General features: G+C 45.6%; 1 protein-coding gene across 2 annotated transcripts in view; it reads left to right on the top strand.

Moving 5' to 3' along the window:
• The window catches only part of APCDD1 (APC down-regulated 1), a 44,981-nt gene that overhangs the window by 12,215 nt on the left and 13,742 nt on the right, over positions 1 to 19,024 (top strand). For both annotated transcript variants that reach the window (XM_075919732.1, NM_001286890.1), the window contains 1 exon segment: positions 5,158 to 5,689. In XM_075919732.1, coding sequence (XP_075775847.1) covers positions 5,158 to 5,689 — 532 coding nt within the window.

Below are 19,024 nucleotides of genomic sequence, written 5' to 3'. Positions count from 1 at the left end.
GGCTAATACCACTCCATGGACCCAACCTCCATGACTTTATCTAACTTCTCTTTAAACTCTGTTCTAGTTCTAGCCTTCACAGCCTCCTGCAGCAAGGAGTTCCACAGGTTGACTCTTTGCTTTGTGAAGAAGAACTTTCTGTTACTAGTTTGAAGCCTGCTACCCATTCCTTTCCTTTGGTGTCCTCTAGTCCTTCTATTATGGGAACTAATGGAGAACTTTTCTTTATGCACCCTCTCCACACCACTCTTGCTTTTATAGACCTCTATCATATCCCCCCTCCGTCTCCTCTTCTCTAAGCTGAAAAGTCCCAGTCTCTAGCCTCTCTTCATATGGGACCTGTTCCAAACCCCTGATCATTTTAGTTGCCCTCCCCTCTCCCAGCCTCTCTCTTCCCCTCTCCCACCTCTTTTTCCCAGTCTCCCCCAGTTTTGTTCAATAAAGACAGATTCCATTTTTGAACACAATTGTCCTTTATTTTGTACATCAATAAGAAGGGGGGCTAGGGAAGGGTAAGTGGAAGGAGGTGAGGGAGGAATGGGGTACGAGCCCCCGATGGGGAGGACTGGGCTGGCTCTGTGGGCTCCTCGGGGTGGAAACTCTCCTGAAGCCCCTTGATTGACCCCCCTCTCCTCCGGATGGCAGCCTGCGGCAAGTGCAGCCGGGCTGATGGCCTGGTGCTGTGATGTGCCGAGTGTGGGCACTCAGGGCACTCCAAGCCAGGACTGCTTTGCAAGCGGGGAACCCTGAGAACTGTCTGTCCGGGGTGGGGGTCGGGTTCCTTTAAGCACAGCCCTGGGTAGCCTGAGACAGCAGCTCCATGCTCTAAGTCCTCATCTGATGTCCTGCCGGCACTGCTTTCGGCCATCCTTAACCTCTGTTCAGGGTCCACTCTGTGTGGACATGCTAGTTCGAATTAGCAAAACTCTAATTTGAACTAGTTTTTAAGTCTAGCTGCGCTAATTCGAATTAGCTTAGTTCAAATTAACTAATTCGAACTAAGTTAGTTCGAATTAGCGCTGTAGTGTAGACATACCCCTATAGACTTCAGTGGGAGCTCTGCTTGTGGAGCAATTGTAGGGTAAAGATACAGTCTCTTCTGACTATATTAAGCAGATCCGCCACAAAGGGCTCAACAAACAAGCTGTAAACTTTGCTTCTATTACAATTGTAGCTTTTTCAGTTATTGTACCATATGTTCACTGTTTTATAACAAACCCAAAGTCACAGTAAGTTTGCAGTAGCTAATACACTTTCTTAATGGGAAAGTTTGTGACCTTCAGTCTGATAAGTAAATTATTTTATGTTAATTAAACTCTTTTTTGGGTGGGATTTAGTGCTCTCCTGTGAAATGTGTAGCAAGAGTTCCTTACTGGTGGGGTGTGGTGTTGTTGTCCTGACTCTTTCTTCTTAGTAGAGTGGAACTGTTTAAATGACTAATCAAATAACACATTTTCCCCACACATGTACAGATGTATACCAAAAAAGTGAGGTCCTGATCCAAAGGGATCTTTTCCATTTATTTCAATAGACTTTGATAAGGGGAGCAACCCCTATATTTAGATTACCTAACAGTTGTCAGAGGTCTCTTGGACTCCTGCAGCTGATGCCTTTATCATAAGATGTGACACAAGGATGACAAATCATGGTTTGCATGGTCAGCCTAAATTCTGGTACTTACTAATTTTCAGCTGCTTGACTTTGAAACCTAAAGAAAATTCTTCTATTGTAGTTTTTACTCTGTATTCTTGTGATCATATGTTTGTGTAAAGAATAAGTTCTCAACACATTAAATGGAAAATTGGCCTGAAAAGTAGAACTTCCGGAGCTTATAATTCTTACTAACTTTACTATTCTTGAAAAGTATTTATTTTAAGCAGCCCAAATGACACCCAAAGGGGGAGATTTTTCAAAGGCACAAAGGGGAGTTTGACTTTCAATGTGACCTAGGAGCCTAGCCCCCTTTGTGTCTTAGGGAAGATTTTCTAAGATGAACAATCTAGCCTCTCACCTCCTGGTCACTCATTCAGGGGGCCAAAAAGCATTACCATCTGATAGCTGTTCAGTAGTCTTTGAGAAGTCAGTGGGTAGTTTGAGTCCAATTTCTGCAGAGCTGATTTTCACATTACTACTGTATACATCAACTTACCCTAAGTGTTTAGGAAGTTTGCACAGCTGCTACCAATACTGTACCTGTTATGTGGTCAGTTAAGGTGCTTCAGATTTCAGTGTTCTCATCCTTTCTCTTTAAAAAAAAAAAAAAAGCAAATTTAAAGGAAAATCTTTAATTTGCAGCCACTTCCTCTGAGGAAGATCTGCTTTATGTCATGCTCCTCAGATCAAACCAAAATATAAACTATTTTTAAAAGGCAAAAATTAAAACTTTCCAACAAATATGGTCAAAATTAAGCTTCAACTTTAATAATCATATAACCTTAGGGTATGTCTACACATCAAAGTTAATTCGAAATAACAGCCGTTATTTCAAATTAACTTTAATAGCATCAACACAGGCAAATCACAGGGGCCAGAGATGGTCGGTGCCCTCGTGGACTAGTGTGGAGATCATGGACCTCATGGAGGTTTGGGGGGAGGCCTCCAATGTCCATGATCTCCGCACTAGGGCCACATAGCTGCCTCCAAACGCCACATGCGCACTCAGGAGCAGGTGCGCATGAAATTTAAAGAGCTGTGGCAGGCGTACGCCAGGTCAACACGGGGCAGACACCTGTCCTTATTTTGACACCTTGGACCGCATCATGGGGGGCGGGACAGTCCATGCAGCTATCCGGGACTGGAGGGCCCTGACCAGGATGCAGAGGAGGAGCCACCACGGAGGGTGCCATGCCAGCTGGACATCCGAGCTGTCCCAGCAGTGGAGTCACCAGGGTCGTCCGGGGAGGCCACACCCTGTAAGTGCCATTATTGTCCCCTTCCCGGGGAGGGTGGGGAGGGAGAGCAGGGACCGCGCGCGTGGGCCTTGCTTACCATGGATCACTCAGCAACCTGTGGACATACGAGCACGTGCTGTGCCACCCATGGGCAGGTGGCTCCAGCTGTGTGCCACACAGGGGCTGTGGCCTGATAGCCACACATGTGTGTGAAGACACCTGACATGCTCCTGACCCCAGGGCAGGACACAGCAGGATGCCCTCCCTTCACACACCCCCTCTACACAGAGGCAGGGGACATCTCCCCACCTCACCCACACTATACACAGCACAGGGGCATGGGTGCGGTCTTGGGGCAGCTCCCACTCCTGAGGATAGCCAGACAGTCTGACAATGGCCTCTATGCAAGCACAGTGGCTCTGATGGTGCAGGTCACAGTCATCCTCACCTCACAGTAGTGGTGCTGGGCTTCACTCTCTGTGTCCCCAGGGAGAACTGAACACTTCTCTTCTTTCTCCACAGCCGCACTAGCTGCGCATGCAGAGCACACCACCCCACCCGGGACCTGCTTCCGCACCCACGGGCTCAGCAGAACCACTGCAACACTGCAGGGGTACTGAGACCAGCACCTGGGGGCCCTGCACCACACTATGGAGCAGTGGGTGCAGGACGAACGGGATTTCTGGCGGGAGCTGCTTGCCCAGGGTGGTGCCATTTGTGCCCGTCTGCAGACCATGGTGCAGAGCGTGCTGCCTTGTGCTGCTCCAGCGCCTGCTGCCTCCCCAGCTCCCACTCCTCCCGCCTCTCCCTCCACACCCTCCTCCCCATCCCCATAGGGACGCCGAGGCCCCCACACCCGCCGTGCTGGTAGACGGCCTGGCGAGACCCCCACTCCTGAGCCTCCCTTCCCCCTTCTTCCCCTTGCTTCCCCCTTCCAGTTCCCTCCTCCCAGTTTTCCCCCTCCCCCACCCTCTCTTCTCCCCCTCCCACCTCCTTTCCCCAGTCTCCCCAGAGTTTCATTCTCTTCCCCCCCCCCCCCCAGTTTTGTTAAATAAAGAGAGTTTATATTTTTGAAAATATGTGTATTTTATTTGACATCAGGAAGGGGGGCTAAGGATGGGTAAGTGGAAGGATGTGAGGGAGGAATGAGGCACAAGACCCCAGTGGGGCAGACCAGGGAGGCTCTGAGTGCCCCTCAGGGTGGATGCTCTCCCACAGGGCCTCCTGGATACTGACAACCCCCCGATGGACCTCCTGGATGGCAGCCTGCAGAAAGTGCAGCCAGGCTGATAGCAGTGCGTCCACGAGACGCACCGGAGTGCCCAGAGGCAGCTCTGGCTCCATGTTGCAGAGTGCTGTGGTGTCCTAAGTGAGGGCAACCAGAGCACTCTGAGACACAAATGCTTTCCTGTCCCACAGCGAGGCAGGCAAGCAAGCAGGGACACCTGAGAACCAGCTGCCCGGGGGATCCTCTTAAGCACAGCCACACAAAGACAATCCTTACCTGATGCCCTAACCTTGACCGGATTCCAGCGAGCCTTAAATCTGAATCAGTGTCCACTCAGTGTGGACACGGTATTTCGAAATGCATTTTGTGTGTAGACACATTATTTTGAAATAAGCTATTTCAAATTATCTATTTCGAAATAAGATATTTCAAAATAACGCTGTAGTGTGGACATACCCTTAGAAAAAAACCTAGTTAATTAAAGTGAAAGATTTGGGATTAATTTTTCCTAGTAGCAACTATACATAAAATTATACTCCCTCCTCCACCCCCATTTAAAACCATGTAAGCTAAAAAAAAAAAAAGCATAGCTCATTATTCCAGTTGTGCAACTGATTGAAAAAGGGAGGGGGAGCATGGGCCACCCAGATATTAACATAGGAACCTGGGTCTTGGAAAAATCCCAAGTTCACTTCCTACGTCTGTCACACTTTCTTTGTTCATTTTGGTGATTGGTTTAATTGCCTCTGAGTTCTGTAAAATGAAGGGAATAGCACTTTGTTACTCATCAAGGCATTGTGAAGATAAATACATTGAAGACTCTGAGGAGCTCATCCTACAGGCATGGTGGCTATATATAGGCACCATAAGTAATCAACGGGTATAATAAGATAATACAGGTAGGTGGCTTCTACAGTACTAGTGCAGTAAGACTTTAAGTGGACACAAGAAGAATCTGATCATCTTATTAATTGTTGTATGATGGTATGTTACATCTCTCTAAAATCTTGTTTTTCATCATTTTCAATCTTCCTACAGTTGTGAGGTTAGATCCGGCCCAGAGTTCATCACAAGATCCTATAGATTCTACCACAACAACACGTTCAAGGCCTACCAGTTTTATTATGGTGGCAACCGTTGCACAAATCCTACCTACACCTTAGTTATTCGTGGTAAAATTCGCCTTCGTCAAGCATCCTGGATCATCCGAGGGGGAACTGAAGCCGATTACCAGCTACATAACGTTCAGATCATCTCCCATAGCGAAGCGGTAGCTGAAAAACTAAGTCAGTTAGTGAACCGTACGTGTCCTGGATTTGTACCAGGCAACAGTCCCTGGGAGCAGGATGTGAGCTACAATTTATGGAGAGAAGAGAACGGCTGTGAATGCACCAGAGCTCTTAATTTTGCCATGCACGAACTTCAACTGATCCGAGTAGAGAAGCAGTATCTACATCATAATTTAGATCACCTAGTAGAGGAGCTATTTCTTGGAGACATCCACACTGATGCTACTCAGAGGATGTACTATCGACCCTCTAGTTACCAGCCTCCTCTTCAAAATGCAAAGGTACATACACTTTATTTTTTGACAAAGGAAGCAATACCAAATTTAGCTCTGAAGACCCTTTTACAAATTCACAGTTTTATTATGATCTAAATCTCCACTGTTATTATAGAGTAAGAGATGAATTGCAGTGTTACAGCCAGTGCAATTTGATCAATTTTTAAGTGATAATTCATGGGAGTAGCATCTCATTTGTCAGTTATGAAACTGCATTATGTGCATTAGAAGTTTGGATCAGTAGGAAGATGGGTTGCTTCAGAAGAAAGAGAGAGCCACTCTACAGTAGAAACAAGTACTAGAATGAGGGACTGTTGAGATGGACCAAGACTGAAAGTCCGCAACCGAAAGGAGAGACGATTCAGGGTTGAAGGCAGAAATGGAGAGAGTAGCAGAGGGTAGAAGGTGGTGACAAGGAAGCAGTATTGAAGAGGGAAATAACTGAGTGAATACATGGAAGTCGTGCAGCTGAGAGGGGAAAATGGAAGGTAAGGCGATAAGGGGCAGAATGAAGGAGGGAGAAATAGATAAGACTGTGCAGGTTATGGACTGTAACACATATTACAGTATTTGAAATAAAAAGGAGACTTTTGAAACTAATTTCATTTTAAGTCTGTCCTCAACATCCGTATGACCTGATCAAACCACTGAGAGTTAAAAAAAATCAAATGAGAAGAGTGTGCGGTGATGTATATTTGCAGAGAGTCTGTCTGTCTAAATCCTCCTGTGATGACATCTTTAAATAAATCAAGTAACTAGAATCATAGGCACTGAGGTTTTTCTTTTTCCCTGGAGGTGCTCACTCCCACTTTACCCTCTCCCCTGAGGTCCCTGCCTGCTCCCTGCCCTCCCCCAATTCATCCTCCAGTTAGCTGTGTGGTAATGCCCTATTCAGCTCATCTGATACACTGCCAATCAGCTGTGGCAGGGCTGCTTCTGGCCCCTGTGTTATAATGGCATTGCTAGTCTGCTCACCTCTAAAATGCAGTGCTCTAGTTAAAAAGAATAAATCTTGCAAACCATGTCTCCTAGACCCATCTCCCTGTGGTGTGAAGTCTGATTTATTAACATATCAGCACACCATGGGTCTAGTAAAGTTTTCATAAAAATGCGATTTGTACAGTATTCCACCCACATATATATTCCTTAGCCTTACATTTTATAGAATCATAATGGATAAGCTATAGTATTTATAGATATCCCAAACTATTTAAAGCTGGGTAACTGATTTCAGGTTACACTGGAGATTTGCCAGAAGCCCAGAAACCACCTCTCCTCCCCAATATTCATGACATATGGAAGAAAATTACCCCCTTCACCTTCACTCCAAGGATTGGTCTCACAGAGGCCACCGTGCAAAATGTATTATTTGGCTTTGAGTGGACCTTTTTGTAGACTCCCAACAACTTTCATCTGGGCCAGGGGTGGGTAAAAGGCCTCCGCGGGCCGGATTCGACCTGCCAAGCAGGTAGATCCAGCCCATAGAGGCTCTGCTGCTCCCTCACCCCCAAGCCAATTAAGACCTGGGGAGCATGCAAAGCTTCCTCCACTCTGCCAGGAGCACACGGCGCTTGGAAGCGCCAGGCGCTCCTGACAAAGCTGGAGGAGACTTTGCGCACTCCTCCGCCTCCAGGCCAATCAAGGCCTAGGGGCAGAGGAGCATGCAAAGTTTCCTCCGCTCTGTCCTTGCCCTACGTGCAGCGCTTAAAAGCGTCACACACTCCTGGTAGGATAGGAGGAGGCTTCACATGCTCCCCTGCCCACTAGGCCCTGATTGGCCTCTGCCGTGGCCCTGCCTTTGTGAGGAGCACATGGCTCTTAGAAGTGCCATGTGCTCCTGGCAGGGCGGGAGAAGACTTCACATTCTCCCCTGCTCCTAGGCCCTGATTGATTTTTGCCTTCAGAAGCATGTGCACAACTCGCATTGAAATTAGTGGGTGTCTGCTGTATGGATTCTGACAAATTTTGGTCCTATGTTTACCAGAACTGGTGGAAGAAAAATTAATAACTTGAAAGATCAGCATTGGAGGAGCTTATTGCCTCCAAATATAGGCTTATTTGTCAGCATATAGGCAGAGTCGAAGTCCTAAACTGAATTAATGGCATTGGACGCCATTTACTTAAGTATCACTGGCAACAGAAAATGACATTATTATGCAGAGAGCTAGCTGATACTGGGTATTTTCAAGGTACCCAAAACTGCAGACAGCTGCAAGTACTGGGTAATAAAAACAGTAGCTAGATCTCCTGATTTCTGGTTCTCTGCTCTGGGCTCATTCTCTTTTGGTAAGTCACCTCATCTCCGTTCCTCCTCTACCTTTTCTCTATATTTTCTCTTTGGACCAAAAGCTTTTCAGGGTGGGAACTGTCTCCGATTAAGTGCCTGTACAGTGCCTGCCCCAGTAGGGTCCCAGTCTTGGTTGGAGCCACTAAGTATAATGTAACAAAACAACTAATAGGACCCATGCAACTTCTGAATGTGATAAATGAAGACTCCGTAGATATCCTTAGTTCTGTGCATCTTGTTCTGATCCTTGTGGTGTTTTTTTTCTCTTCAGGAAACTGGAAAATGGGTATTGAGCTATATTGGGCTTTCATTGTGATACAGTTAACAGTAGACAAAACTTGTATGCAGATTGCACCTCCTTAACCCAGGACTCTGTGGTCTGGAAACATCCTGGACCACAGAGTCCAGGTGCAGGGAGGTCAGCGGCGGGATGGAAGCCCCATAACAGGGTGCGCTGGCGGTGCAGCCAAGAGTCCTGAGGCAGAGGGATCCAGCCACGAGCCCCAGAGCTGAGGGGTCCAGCCAGGGCCAACAGCACAGCCAGCTGAAAGCAAGGAGGGAGGCAGTCAGGGCCGGAAGCAGAGCCAACAGGGATTGGGAGGCCGGTTGTACGGAACAGCCCCATATCCAGCAAATTCCTTTGTGCCGGACCATGGAGGTCCAACCTAAATTTGCATTAGTTGTCATGAAAGACTGCTGTACCGTACCAATGAAGTCTTCTGTACCAGCAGGTTGTTAACCTGGCTCTGGGCTACGGTGTTTTTTGGTTGTAGGCAGAATGGTAACCGAAGATGCATTTTTTTTTTTCAAAGACCACACAAACATACCATTGAAAGGTTACAACCCTTCTCCTTTGAACTCCTTTCCTTTCTAATTGTTGGTCCACTGAGAGCCAGCTGAAAATGAGTTTAAATACTAAATTGAGTTTAAAACCACTAGTCACAGACTCCTCTGGAAACCGGATACCTTAAATAGAAACATTAAATCAACATGGGTCTCTTTTAAGCTTTTTATCATCATTCAGCAAGACTAGGGAGGTGAGGAAACAGCCCTTGAACTGAATCAGGTGTATTGTGTGGAATCTTTCATATATAGCTATGTCATTTCCTTTTTTTATATATATAAAAAATGGCCTAAACTTAGTTTAAGATGATTCACTGTCTGAATTAAATTTATAATTAGGCCTCCATGAAAATGACAACTCCACCTAGCTCATAAATTTGCAGAGCCTAAAAGTTGGATGTGATAACCACCACATTTATTACATAGGCAATTGAAGCCAATGATAATTAAAAGCAAATGACTGCTGGATCAGTTAGAAATGCTAACGCCACATGATCAGACTTCAAACAAATAGAGTTGGGTCGTGTCCAAATTCCTGCAGTGACTTAGCCACAGGATGGTAAATCAAAGGGGCTGTCCAAAAACCAGACAGCTTTAAGCCAATCTAAGTAGATTTACAAATACCTGTATCTTAACTCAAGTGTGCAAATGACGTTGGGGAGCTTTTAAACAATATCTAATTTGTAATCCCTTCAGACCTTACAAATTCTTTTAGATAAGAACATCCCCCCTCCGCATAAATTCCTCCTTTAAAATATTGTACATACAAGTTTGAGTTGACTTGATCAGTCAAGATGCTGACAGAGCTGAAGTTGATCATTTCAGATTTGATTCTGGAAGCTGCTGAGCATCGTCGGCTCTTATCGAAATCACAGAGTTCAGAAAGGTGCTCTGCACCTTGCAAAGACAGCTTTTTAAATAATATCTAAGAACTAAGGGAGGCAAACAGAAGGTTGGAGCGATCTTAGTAATGTAATGGTAGCAATATGCTGTGCTGTGTCATATGGAAGATGCAGGGTCAAGTGACTTCAGGGATTCTCTCTCATGAATAGAGCCCTGCATGGATACAATATTGGCTGTGTCTACACTGGCGCGATCTTGCGCCAAAGCGGCCGCTCTTGCGCAAAAACTTGCTGCCTGTCTACACTGGCTGTGGGTTCTTGCGCAAGTAAACTGACATTCTACTGTATGAAATTAGGGCTTCTTGTTCAAGAACTATGATGCTCCCGCTCAGGAAAATGGTGATCGGGGCTTTTTTGCGGAAAAGCGCGTCTAGATTGGCACAGACGCTTTTCCGCAAAAAGTGTTTTTGTAGAAAAGCATCCCTGCCAATCTAGACGCTCTGTTCTGAAAATGCTTTTAACGGAAAAGTTTTCCGTTAAAAGCATTTCTGAAAAATCATGCCAGTCTAGACGCAGCCTGTATGGTTTGTTTAAGTGATGTGGGATAAAAGGCCCCTAATGGACTGAGGAATTGAGAACAAGTGTGGCGCTCAACCTGCTTAAGAGCTCTATTTAGAAAGTTGCATGTGTCTAAAAAATGGTGTGCATGGAAATCATACTGGCATCCAGCTTGCACATATCTTGCACAAAAAATATTGTTTACAACATAGTCTACACTCTGATTTTTGTAGGGATAAGAGACATGTAAACAAGTTATTCTACTGATAGTGTGGTATCTATTAAAGTGTTAGGACAGAATTGTTTGTAAAGTCATCAGAACCAAAAAAGTGGTGAATAAGGATATTCAAAACTCTTTTTATTCTCAAATATTCAATGAGATGCATTTTTAATGAGAAACATTCTCATTCAAAACCATATACTGAGTATATTTCTTCACTCTCTCGCAAATTTGTGGTTTTTGTTTGAGCTTGATATTTTTTCAGACTTGCTTAGCACTTGCAAATATCATTGACTGTAGATGAAGTTCTGGGTCTCAGCTGTACATCCAGAAAAGGAAGTGTCCTAAATTAGTGGACCAGTTTGAAAATTAGCCCTTAATCTCTGAGTTTCTTCATTTTTCACTATTTATTAGGCTAGTACTCAGATTAATTTCAAGGATAAATTAAGAAATGTCTAAGAACATTGCTTATAAACCTCAGTTAGATGATATGTATAAAATATTACTTCAGTCAAATATAAATTTCTGAGGACAGTGGTTTTTGATTGTCTAAGCCATAAATACAGCTGCTAAAATATGTAAAAGTCCGTTTTAGGGTGCAGTAGTAAATGAACGGTTTTAACATTTGTATAAAACAGTTGCTTAAAGAAATAAGATACAGGGAAGGAGGAAGCAAAAAATACATTTTAAAAAGCGATTAAGATAATTATGAATAATAGGATGTATGGTTAATTTCTCTCTAAAGCTAGTCCTATAGCTGAGGCTTATTTTCATACTACTAACCCAGTGGATGTAATGTTGCAAAGGATGTGCTACAAGTTCTTTCTTCTTACTTTTAAAGTAACACTGTACAGTAAAACTCCATTAGTCCGGCATCGAATGCTCCGGGACTCCTGATGGTCCGGCACCATCAGGAACCCGGAAGTGCTGGGGCAGCCGGACAGGCTTCCCCCATTCAGCTGCTGCTGAAACTGACCAGCAGCTGAATCAGGGAAGCCGGGAGCAGAGCAGCTGGGGTACTGCCGGGTTGGTCCCGCAGCACCCCTTGGGGCTGCGGGACCAACCGGGCAGCACCCCAGCTGCTCTTGGGGACGCCTGGGGCAGAGCAACTGGAGTGCTGCCGGGTTGGTCCCGCAGCGCCAAAGGACAGCGCTGCGGGACCAACCCGGCAGGACCCCAGCTGCTCTGCCCCAGGTGTCCCCGATTCAGCCGCTGCCGAAACAGATCAGCGGCTGATTCCAGGAAGCCCCGGGCAGAGCAGCTCTGCCCGGGGCTTCCTGGAATCAGCCGCTGATCTGTTTCGGCAGCGGCTGACTTGGGGACCCCTGGGGCAGAGCAGCTGGGGTGCTGCCGGGTTGGTCCTGCAGCGCCGAGGGGCGGCGCTACAGGGCCAACCCAGCAGCACTCCAGCTGCTTTGCCCCAGGCATCGGGATTCAGCCGCTGCTGAAACTGACCAGCAGCGTCAGTTTCACCAGCAGGCTGAATCCGGATGCCTGGGGCAGAGCAGCTGGGGTGCTGCGGGGTTGGTCTCGTAGCGCCGCCCCTCGGCGCTGCGGGACCAACCCGGCAGGACCCCAGCTGCTCTGCCCCAGGGGTCCCCAAGTCAGCCGCTGCTGAAACAGATCAGCGGCTGATTCCAGGAAGCCCCGGGCAGAGCAGCTCTGCCCCGGGGTTCCTGGAATCAGCCGCTGATCTGTTTCGGCAGCGGCTGAATCGGGGACACCTGGGGAAGAGCAGCTGGGGTCCTGCCAGGTTGGTCCCGCAGCGCTGTCCTTTGGCGCTGCGGGACCAACCCGGCAGCACTCCAGCTGCTCTGCCCCAGGCATCCACAAGAGCAGCTGGGGTGCTGCCCGGTTGGTCCCGCAGCCCCGTGGGGCAGCACTACGGGACCAACCGGGCAGTACCCCAGCTGCTCTGTCCCAGGCGTCCCCAAGAGTAACTGGAGTGCTGCTGGGTTGCTGCCTTAGCGCTGCCCCTCGGCGCTGCGGGACCAACCCGGCAGCACCCCAGCTGCTCTATTGCAGGCATCCCCGATTCAGCTGCTGCTGAAACTGACCAGCAGCGGCTGAATCAAGGACGCCTGGGGTAGAGCCGGATTATCGTAAGGGGGGGCTATGAGGGGTCTGGGGTGGCATCCCCTCCCACCCTACTCCAGACCCCTCATAGCTGCCCCTTCTGATAGTCCAGCATATCTGATAATCTGGCACCCCCTGGGTCCTAAAGGTGCCGGATTATCGGAAGTTTACTGTACTTATAATTTATACAGAAGCCAATACTAAACAGCTGTGGTGAATTACTTTTTCTGTTGTATAAACCTTTAAGATTTTAAAGATGTGCTTTATTTTGTCTCTGTAAATTTAATTGTATTGTACAATGGTAAGAGCATTGCAAAGTTCTAAAAGTCTTCACAGGGCAACAATATAGCATAAACCTGATCTAAAAACAGAATAAAAAGTGCCTTCAGTTCAACTCAACAAGCATTTATATTGGTATCAGTTTTATCTTTGTCTGCCATCTAAGCAGCACTTATCCAATCACTTGTAAGTGGGTGGTGGGAGGGAGAGGGAGCCTTATCAATGTTTTTTTCAAAATCCAGACAGGGTTAATATATACACTTTCTTTAAATGACAGCAGCAGCGTAACTAACATTTTGAGGCAACTTTATTCTTGCAGTTCCGTTCACGTTCAGTCAATCACTTGCATCACTTTTTCCAGGAACTTGGTTGTTGCTTCTGTTTCCCAAAATATATATGGTTTGTTGCTTCTACTTCTGAAAATATATGATTTGTCACTGTAAATTAGCATCAATTTAGCTGGGTGGATGACAGATTCAGGTATGTTCATCTGAGGAAAAAGCTGCTTGGATCTCGTTTCATCTTTTGCTGTAGATGATGGGATTTAAATTCGGGATGACCCACACTTTATTTGTGTATTTAAAATATTTTTATCCTGCCTCTCTATTTAAAATATTCGAGGCAGCTTACAAAAATTTTTAAAACACAATACAAATATATATAAAAAAATTAAAATACAAGACCCCAGAGGGACATAAAATCTGCTAAAAAGTCTTGAGAGGAAGAACACACACAGACTTTAAGATTCTGATACTGTATCTTGATTATGTGGGGCTGTGAAATTCAGTTGAAATCATTTACATAAGACAATACTGCAATTATAGTGCCTTCAGCTTCCTTCCCTGGGAGCATGACACACTGTATACAGTGCCCTAAAATTTGTGGTAGCTTTATGCAGAGAAGTCTCACTGCTTCCCCACCCTTCTGCCTCCTCTGAATTCCCAAAAAAACCCTTGAAAACATTGCATCAGGATTACCAGTTTTTCCCCCAACAATACAAAACCTCTTTTACTTGCTTCATGACTTTTAATTAAAAGTTTTAAATCTTCTGTTCGTATGAGTAAGTCACCCCTTTTGACAGCCTGGGTTACAACTGCATCAATCATACTTCCCCATGACCAGCAATTAGCCTTCTGGGTTAGCCACCTTGGTCACATCATCACTTTTGTGGTGGAGTACATTAAAGAGTTGCCTTAGTCTGGAATTATCTGAGCGGGTGGAGGAGTGAAGTGTGAAATTGTCACTTTCATGGATATTCAGTATAAGTTGGGGGAGGTAAGCTCTCTTGCACCAAAAGAAACTGGTCCAATAAAAGATATTACCTCACCCAACTTGTTTCCCTAAAACATCTAGGGAGCAACACCGTTAAAATAACACTGCATAGTCTTGAAAGTGTCGATGTGGCTCAAGCTGCCTGGCAACCTGAGATGGTCAGCTTTTTGCATTTATTTTAAGACGTTAGCCTCCCTCTGAATTTAATGGCTCCAAAAGTTTTTTTTTAAGATTACTTGGCTGTGTCTACACTGGGCCACTTATTCCGGAAAATCAGCCGCTTTTCCGGAATAAGCTGCGAGCTGTCTACACTGGCCCTTGAATTTCTGGAAAAGCAACAACGCTCTACTGTACAAAATCAGCCGCTGTTCCGGAAAAACTATTCTGCTCCCGCTCGGGCATAAGTCCTTATTCCGGAACACTGTTCCAGAAAAGGGCCAGTGTAGACAGCCCCGTAGTCTTTTCCGGAAAAAGGCCCCTATCGCGAAAATGGCGATCGGGGCTCTTTTCCGGAAAAGCGCGTCTACATTGGCCACAGATGCTTTTACGGAAAAAGGGCTTTTCCGGAAAAGCAGCCTGCCAATGTAGACGCTCCTTTTTCCGGAAAAACTGAAAACGGAATAGTATTCCGTTTTAAGCAGTTCCGGAAATTCATGCCAGTGTAGACACAGCCCTTTTGTTTCCATCTTGGAAATTTCCAAGTTGCTAGATCTAGGATCTGGCCATCTAGATGTTTAAGTGATGAGCTGCTTAGAAGCATTTATTGTAATAGCTGAGATCTGACATGCCCTTTTCTGCTATTAGCTAACTCTGCTTTGGCAGTGTAGCTTTGGGGAATTTTGCTAGATTATTAGTAAAAGCATCTTTATTTCCCCACCACCACCAGCAGAAATATTTTCATCCAGCTGGTTTCTGTTATGTGATTCACAACTCTTATCATTTCTAACGCAGTAATTGTGTGGGGGGGTTTTTCGGAGACACTAGCTGAATCGGGCCTGCTTCTTGGGGCAGAGCCTGAGCTGCTGTGAATGTGTTAGTCCATTGACTAATAGAGTGATAACTTTACATCCACAAAAGATCTGGCTTTTTCTAAGCAACCTTTTGGCATCAAAAGGAGCCAAAGGAGCAGAAGGCAGAATATTTTTGGAAAACATTTTTTGATTTGATATAACTATGAAGCCCAATATTTTTATTTTTAAACAATCTAAAGTTAGTGACTTTACCTTACATGAAGTATGTGGGTTATTCTAATTGAGCAAGATAGTGATGACAGCAGCATAGAAGTAGAGCTGGCTCAAACCACAAGGCCCAGGTGCAGGGGAACTTTAAACCAGAAGCATTAAATATATCCCCAATGAACAAAGATTAAGAGCAAGTTAAAAGTATTTGAACCCCAAGTGTGGCATTATCAAGGAAGCACTCACTCTGCCAAGAGTGTCTGAGTTGGATTTTTGTTTTTCAGTGGGATAAGAAAGAGTTCCAAGGCAGACAAGCAGGATAAGAAAGGACACTTGTTCATGGGTGGGGGGTTTAAGGCAGAGTACTACTTGTGAATATCTTACAGTCCTTCTCTCTTAAAAAGAAGATGGCCAGTCTTCTGTGGCTCCAGAGAAAAAGGGCAGCTTTAGCATGTGGAAAGGAATGATTTCCTATGCCCCTTTCCAAGTTAGTGAAAATGGACTATCTTTCCACTAGTCTCTGGGTTTTATTTATACAGGCAGTCCCCGACTTACGCGGATCCGACTTATGTCGGATCCGCAGTTACGAACACAGCTTTTCTCACCCCGGAGGACATGGACTGCGGGACCTCGCGGTCCCGCCGCCCGTGTACTCCAGGGCGAGAAAAGCTGCTCCGCGTCTCCCTGGTCTGCAGACCAGGAAGACGCGGAGCAAAGCCCCGGAGGGGCTCGGCCCTGCAGCCCCAGCCCCTCCGCGGCTTTGCAAAGCTGCCGGGGAAGCCAGCGGCGGGACAGCCCAGGCGCGCCTGGGCTGTCCCACTGCAGGCGTGCTCCAAGGCTTTGCTCCCCGTCTCCCTGCAAACCCCTTCCTTGGCCCAAACTTTCTGACTGTCTCCTGCACCCCAGTCCCTTACCCCATGCATTCTGTGCCCAACCTTCATCCTAGACCCTGAACCCCCTCCACAGAAAAATGCAGTTCCTGACCACTTTTCAAAATCTTGGAGTGGCCGCCCACCAAAATTATTGCTTACCCCTGTCCTATAGCCTCTGGTGTAGCCCAGGTCCAAACATCCATACTGCCTCTTAGCAGGAGCCCTGCCAGCTGGTATATGCCAGCTGTGGGATTTTAATGGGCGTGCAGACATGCTATCGGTCTGACCTCTTCAGTCAGCTCTAAAGTCCTGGAGTTCCACACTTGCTCCTGATTCAGTCTGCTGTAATAAAAGTGCTAGATATCAAACTTTTGGATGGCACTTTGAGAGCTACATAACACCATTATCCTCACCACACATATTTTTGTCTTAATATGCCCCCACCTGACAGGAATAAACTCCTATTAAAAGCATGAGTACAGTGGATCAGGAAATGGTAAATATATTGTCAGAATGTTCAAAAAGAACAAAAAATACTGTCAGGTGGGAACATTTTAAATTACAGTGAAAAACCAAATACTGGAAATGTTTGTTTTTCACTTAAAGTAAACAATCAATTTTCATAAAAAGCTTTTGGTTCTATCCCCTCTCTGCTACTTCAAGATTAGGTTCATTATGATCAGCACAGTACAAAGAATTCGTTGACCACCTAAAAATAGTTACATTTTATGCCACCTCCATCATTGTCTGAAGTAGTTCTCAGGATCAAGTCATTGTTCTTGGTTGGTCACTAGACACTTCTGAAATAAAGAGCATTAGTAATACATCCTGCAGATGGTAAACAGGTTATCTCATTGATATAAAAAGTAGGGCAGAGCTGTTAGATTCTGCTGGAATCCCAGCTGCTGCTTTACTTTAAGGCCTTTTCGGAAAAGCAGCATTAATTTTAAGTGCTTTTAATTTTGCGATACAGGAGTGTAATATGAAGGTGTTCAAGTCAGACCAGGCAAATAACCTCCCAGGAGATAATGGTGAAAAGTTTCAGAGGGGTAGCTGTGTTAGTCAGTCTCTAAGATGCCACAGGACTCCACAAAAATCTGTTGTTTTTGCAGATACAAACAGATTTATTAAGGCAAGTTTATGCCCTAATAAATCTGTTAATTCTCTAAGGTGCCACAGGGCTCTTCATTGTTCAAGGAGATAACGTTAATTGTAAAGACAAAGACACATTTTACCATGGCTCAAGGATGCAGAAAACAGTCATCTGTCTGTAGCCCTAGCACGAGTCTAACCACCATGACCAGCGTAGAGAATAAGTCCCAGGCAACCATGGGATTGTAAGAAAACTAAATTGTAGGAGGAAAGGTTGTGTTTCTGAACTCCCAGTTTCAGGGGGACTTGAAAGTCCAAAGAATCCAACTCCTAGTGCTGGTTTAATGAGTTTTCCCCAGGGGAAGGACAAGTGTTCCTTATGCTTATTATTGTTGTAGTAGAAGCAGCAGCAGTGCCGAATGAAGGAGTGGTGTTCATAGAATCATAGAATCGTAGGACTGGAAGGGACCTCAAGAGGTCATCGAGTCCAGCCCCCCGCCCTCAAGGCAGGACCAAGCTCCGTCTACACCATCCCTGACAGATGTCTATCTAACCTGTTCTTAAATATCTCCAGAGAGGGAGATTCCACCACCTCCCTTGGCAATTTATTCCAATATTTGACCACCCTGACAGTTAGGAATTTTTTCCTAATGTCCAATCTAAACCTCCCCTGCTGCACTTTAAGCCCATTACTCCTTGTCCTGTCCTCAGAAACCAAGAGGAACAAATTTTCTCCTTCCTCCTTGTGACACCCTTTTAGATATTTGAAAACCGCTATCATGTCCCCCCTTAATCTTCTTTTTTCCAAACTAAACAAGCCCAGTTCATGAAGCCTGGCTTCATAGGTCATGTTCTCTAGGCCTTTAATCATTCTTGTCGCTCTTCTCTGTACCCTTTCCAATTTCTCCACATCTTTCTTGAAATGAGGCGCCCAGAACTGGACACAGTACTCCAGCTGAGGCCTAACTAGTGCAGAGTAGAGCGGCAGAATGACTTCACGAGTTTTGCTTACAACACACCTGTTGATACAACCTAGAATCATATTTGCTTTTTTTGCAACAGCATCACACTGGTGACTCATATTTAACTTGTGGTCCACTATGACCCCTAGATCCCTTTCCGCCATGCTCCTTCCTAGACAGTCGCTTCCCATCTTGTATGTATGGAACTGATTGTTCCTTCCTAAGTGGAGCACTTTGCATTTCTCTTTATTAAGCCTCATCCTGTTTACCTCTGACCCTTTCTCTAACTTGCTAAGGTCATTTTGAACTATGTCCCTATCCTCCAAAGAAGTTGCAACCCCACCCAGTTTGGTGTCATCTGCAAACTTAATAAGCGTACTCTCTATCCCAATATCTACATCATTGATGAAGATATTGAACAGTACGGGTCCCAAAACAGACCCTTGCGGAACTCCACTTGTTATCCCTTTCCAGCAGGATTTAGCACTGTTAACAACAACTCTCTGACTACAGTTATCCAGTCAATTATGCACCCACCTTATCGTGGCCCTATCTAAGTTATATTTGCCTAGTTTATCAATAAGAATATCATGCGAGACCGTATCAAATGCCTTACTAAAGTCTAGGTATATGACATCCACTGCTTCTCCCTTATCCACAAGGCTCGTTATCCTATCAAAGAAAGCTATCAGATTAGTTTGGCATGACTTGTTCTTCACAAACCCATGCTGGCTATTCCCTATCACTTTATTACCTTCCAAGTGTTTGCATATGATTTCCTTAATTACCTGCTCCATTATCTTCCCTGGGACAGACATTAGACTGACCGGCCTGTAGTTTCCTGGGTTGTCCGTATTCCC

Source organism: Pelodiscus sinensis, chromosome 2 (genome assembly GCF_049634645.1).
Source record: "Pelodiscus sinensis isolate JC-2024 chromosome 2, ASM4963464v1, whole genome shotgun sequence".
NCBI lineage: Eukaryota > Metazoa > Chordata > Testudines > Trionychidae > Pelodiscus > Pelodiscus sinensis.
The sequence above is the reverse complement of the archived record's forward strand: the minus strand, read 5'-3'. Positions and strand labels throughout refer to the sequence as shown.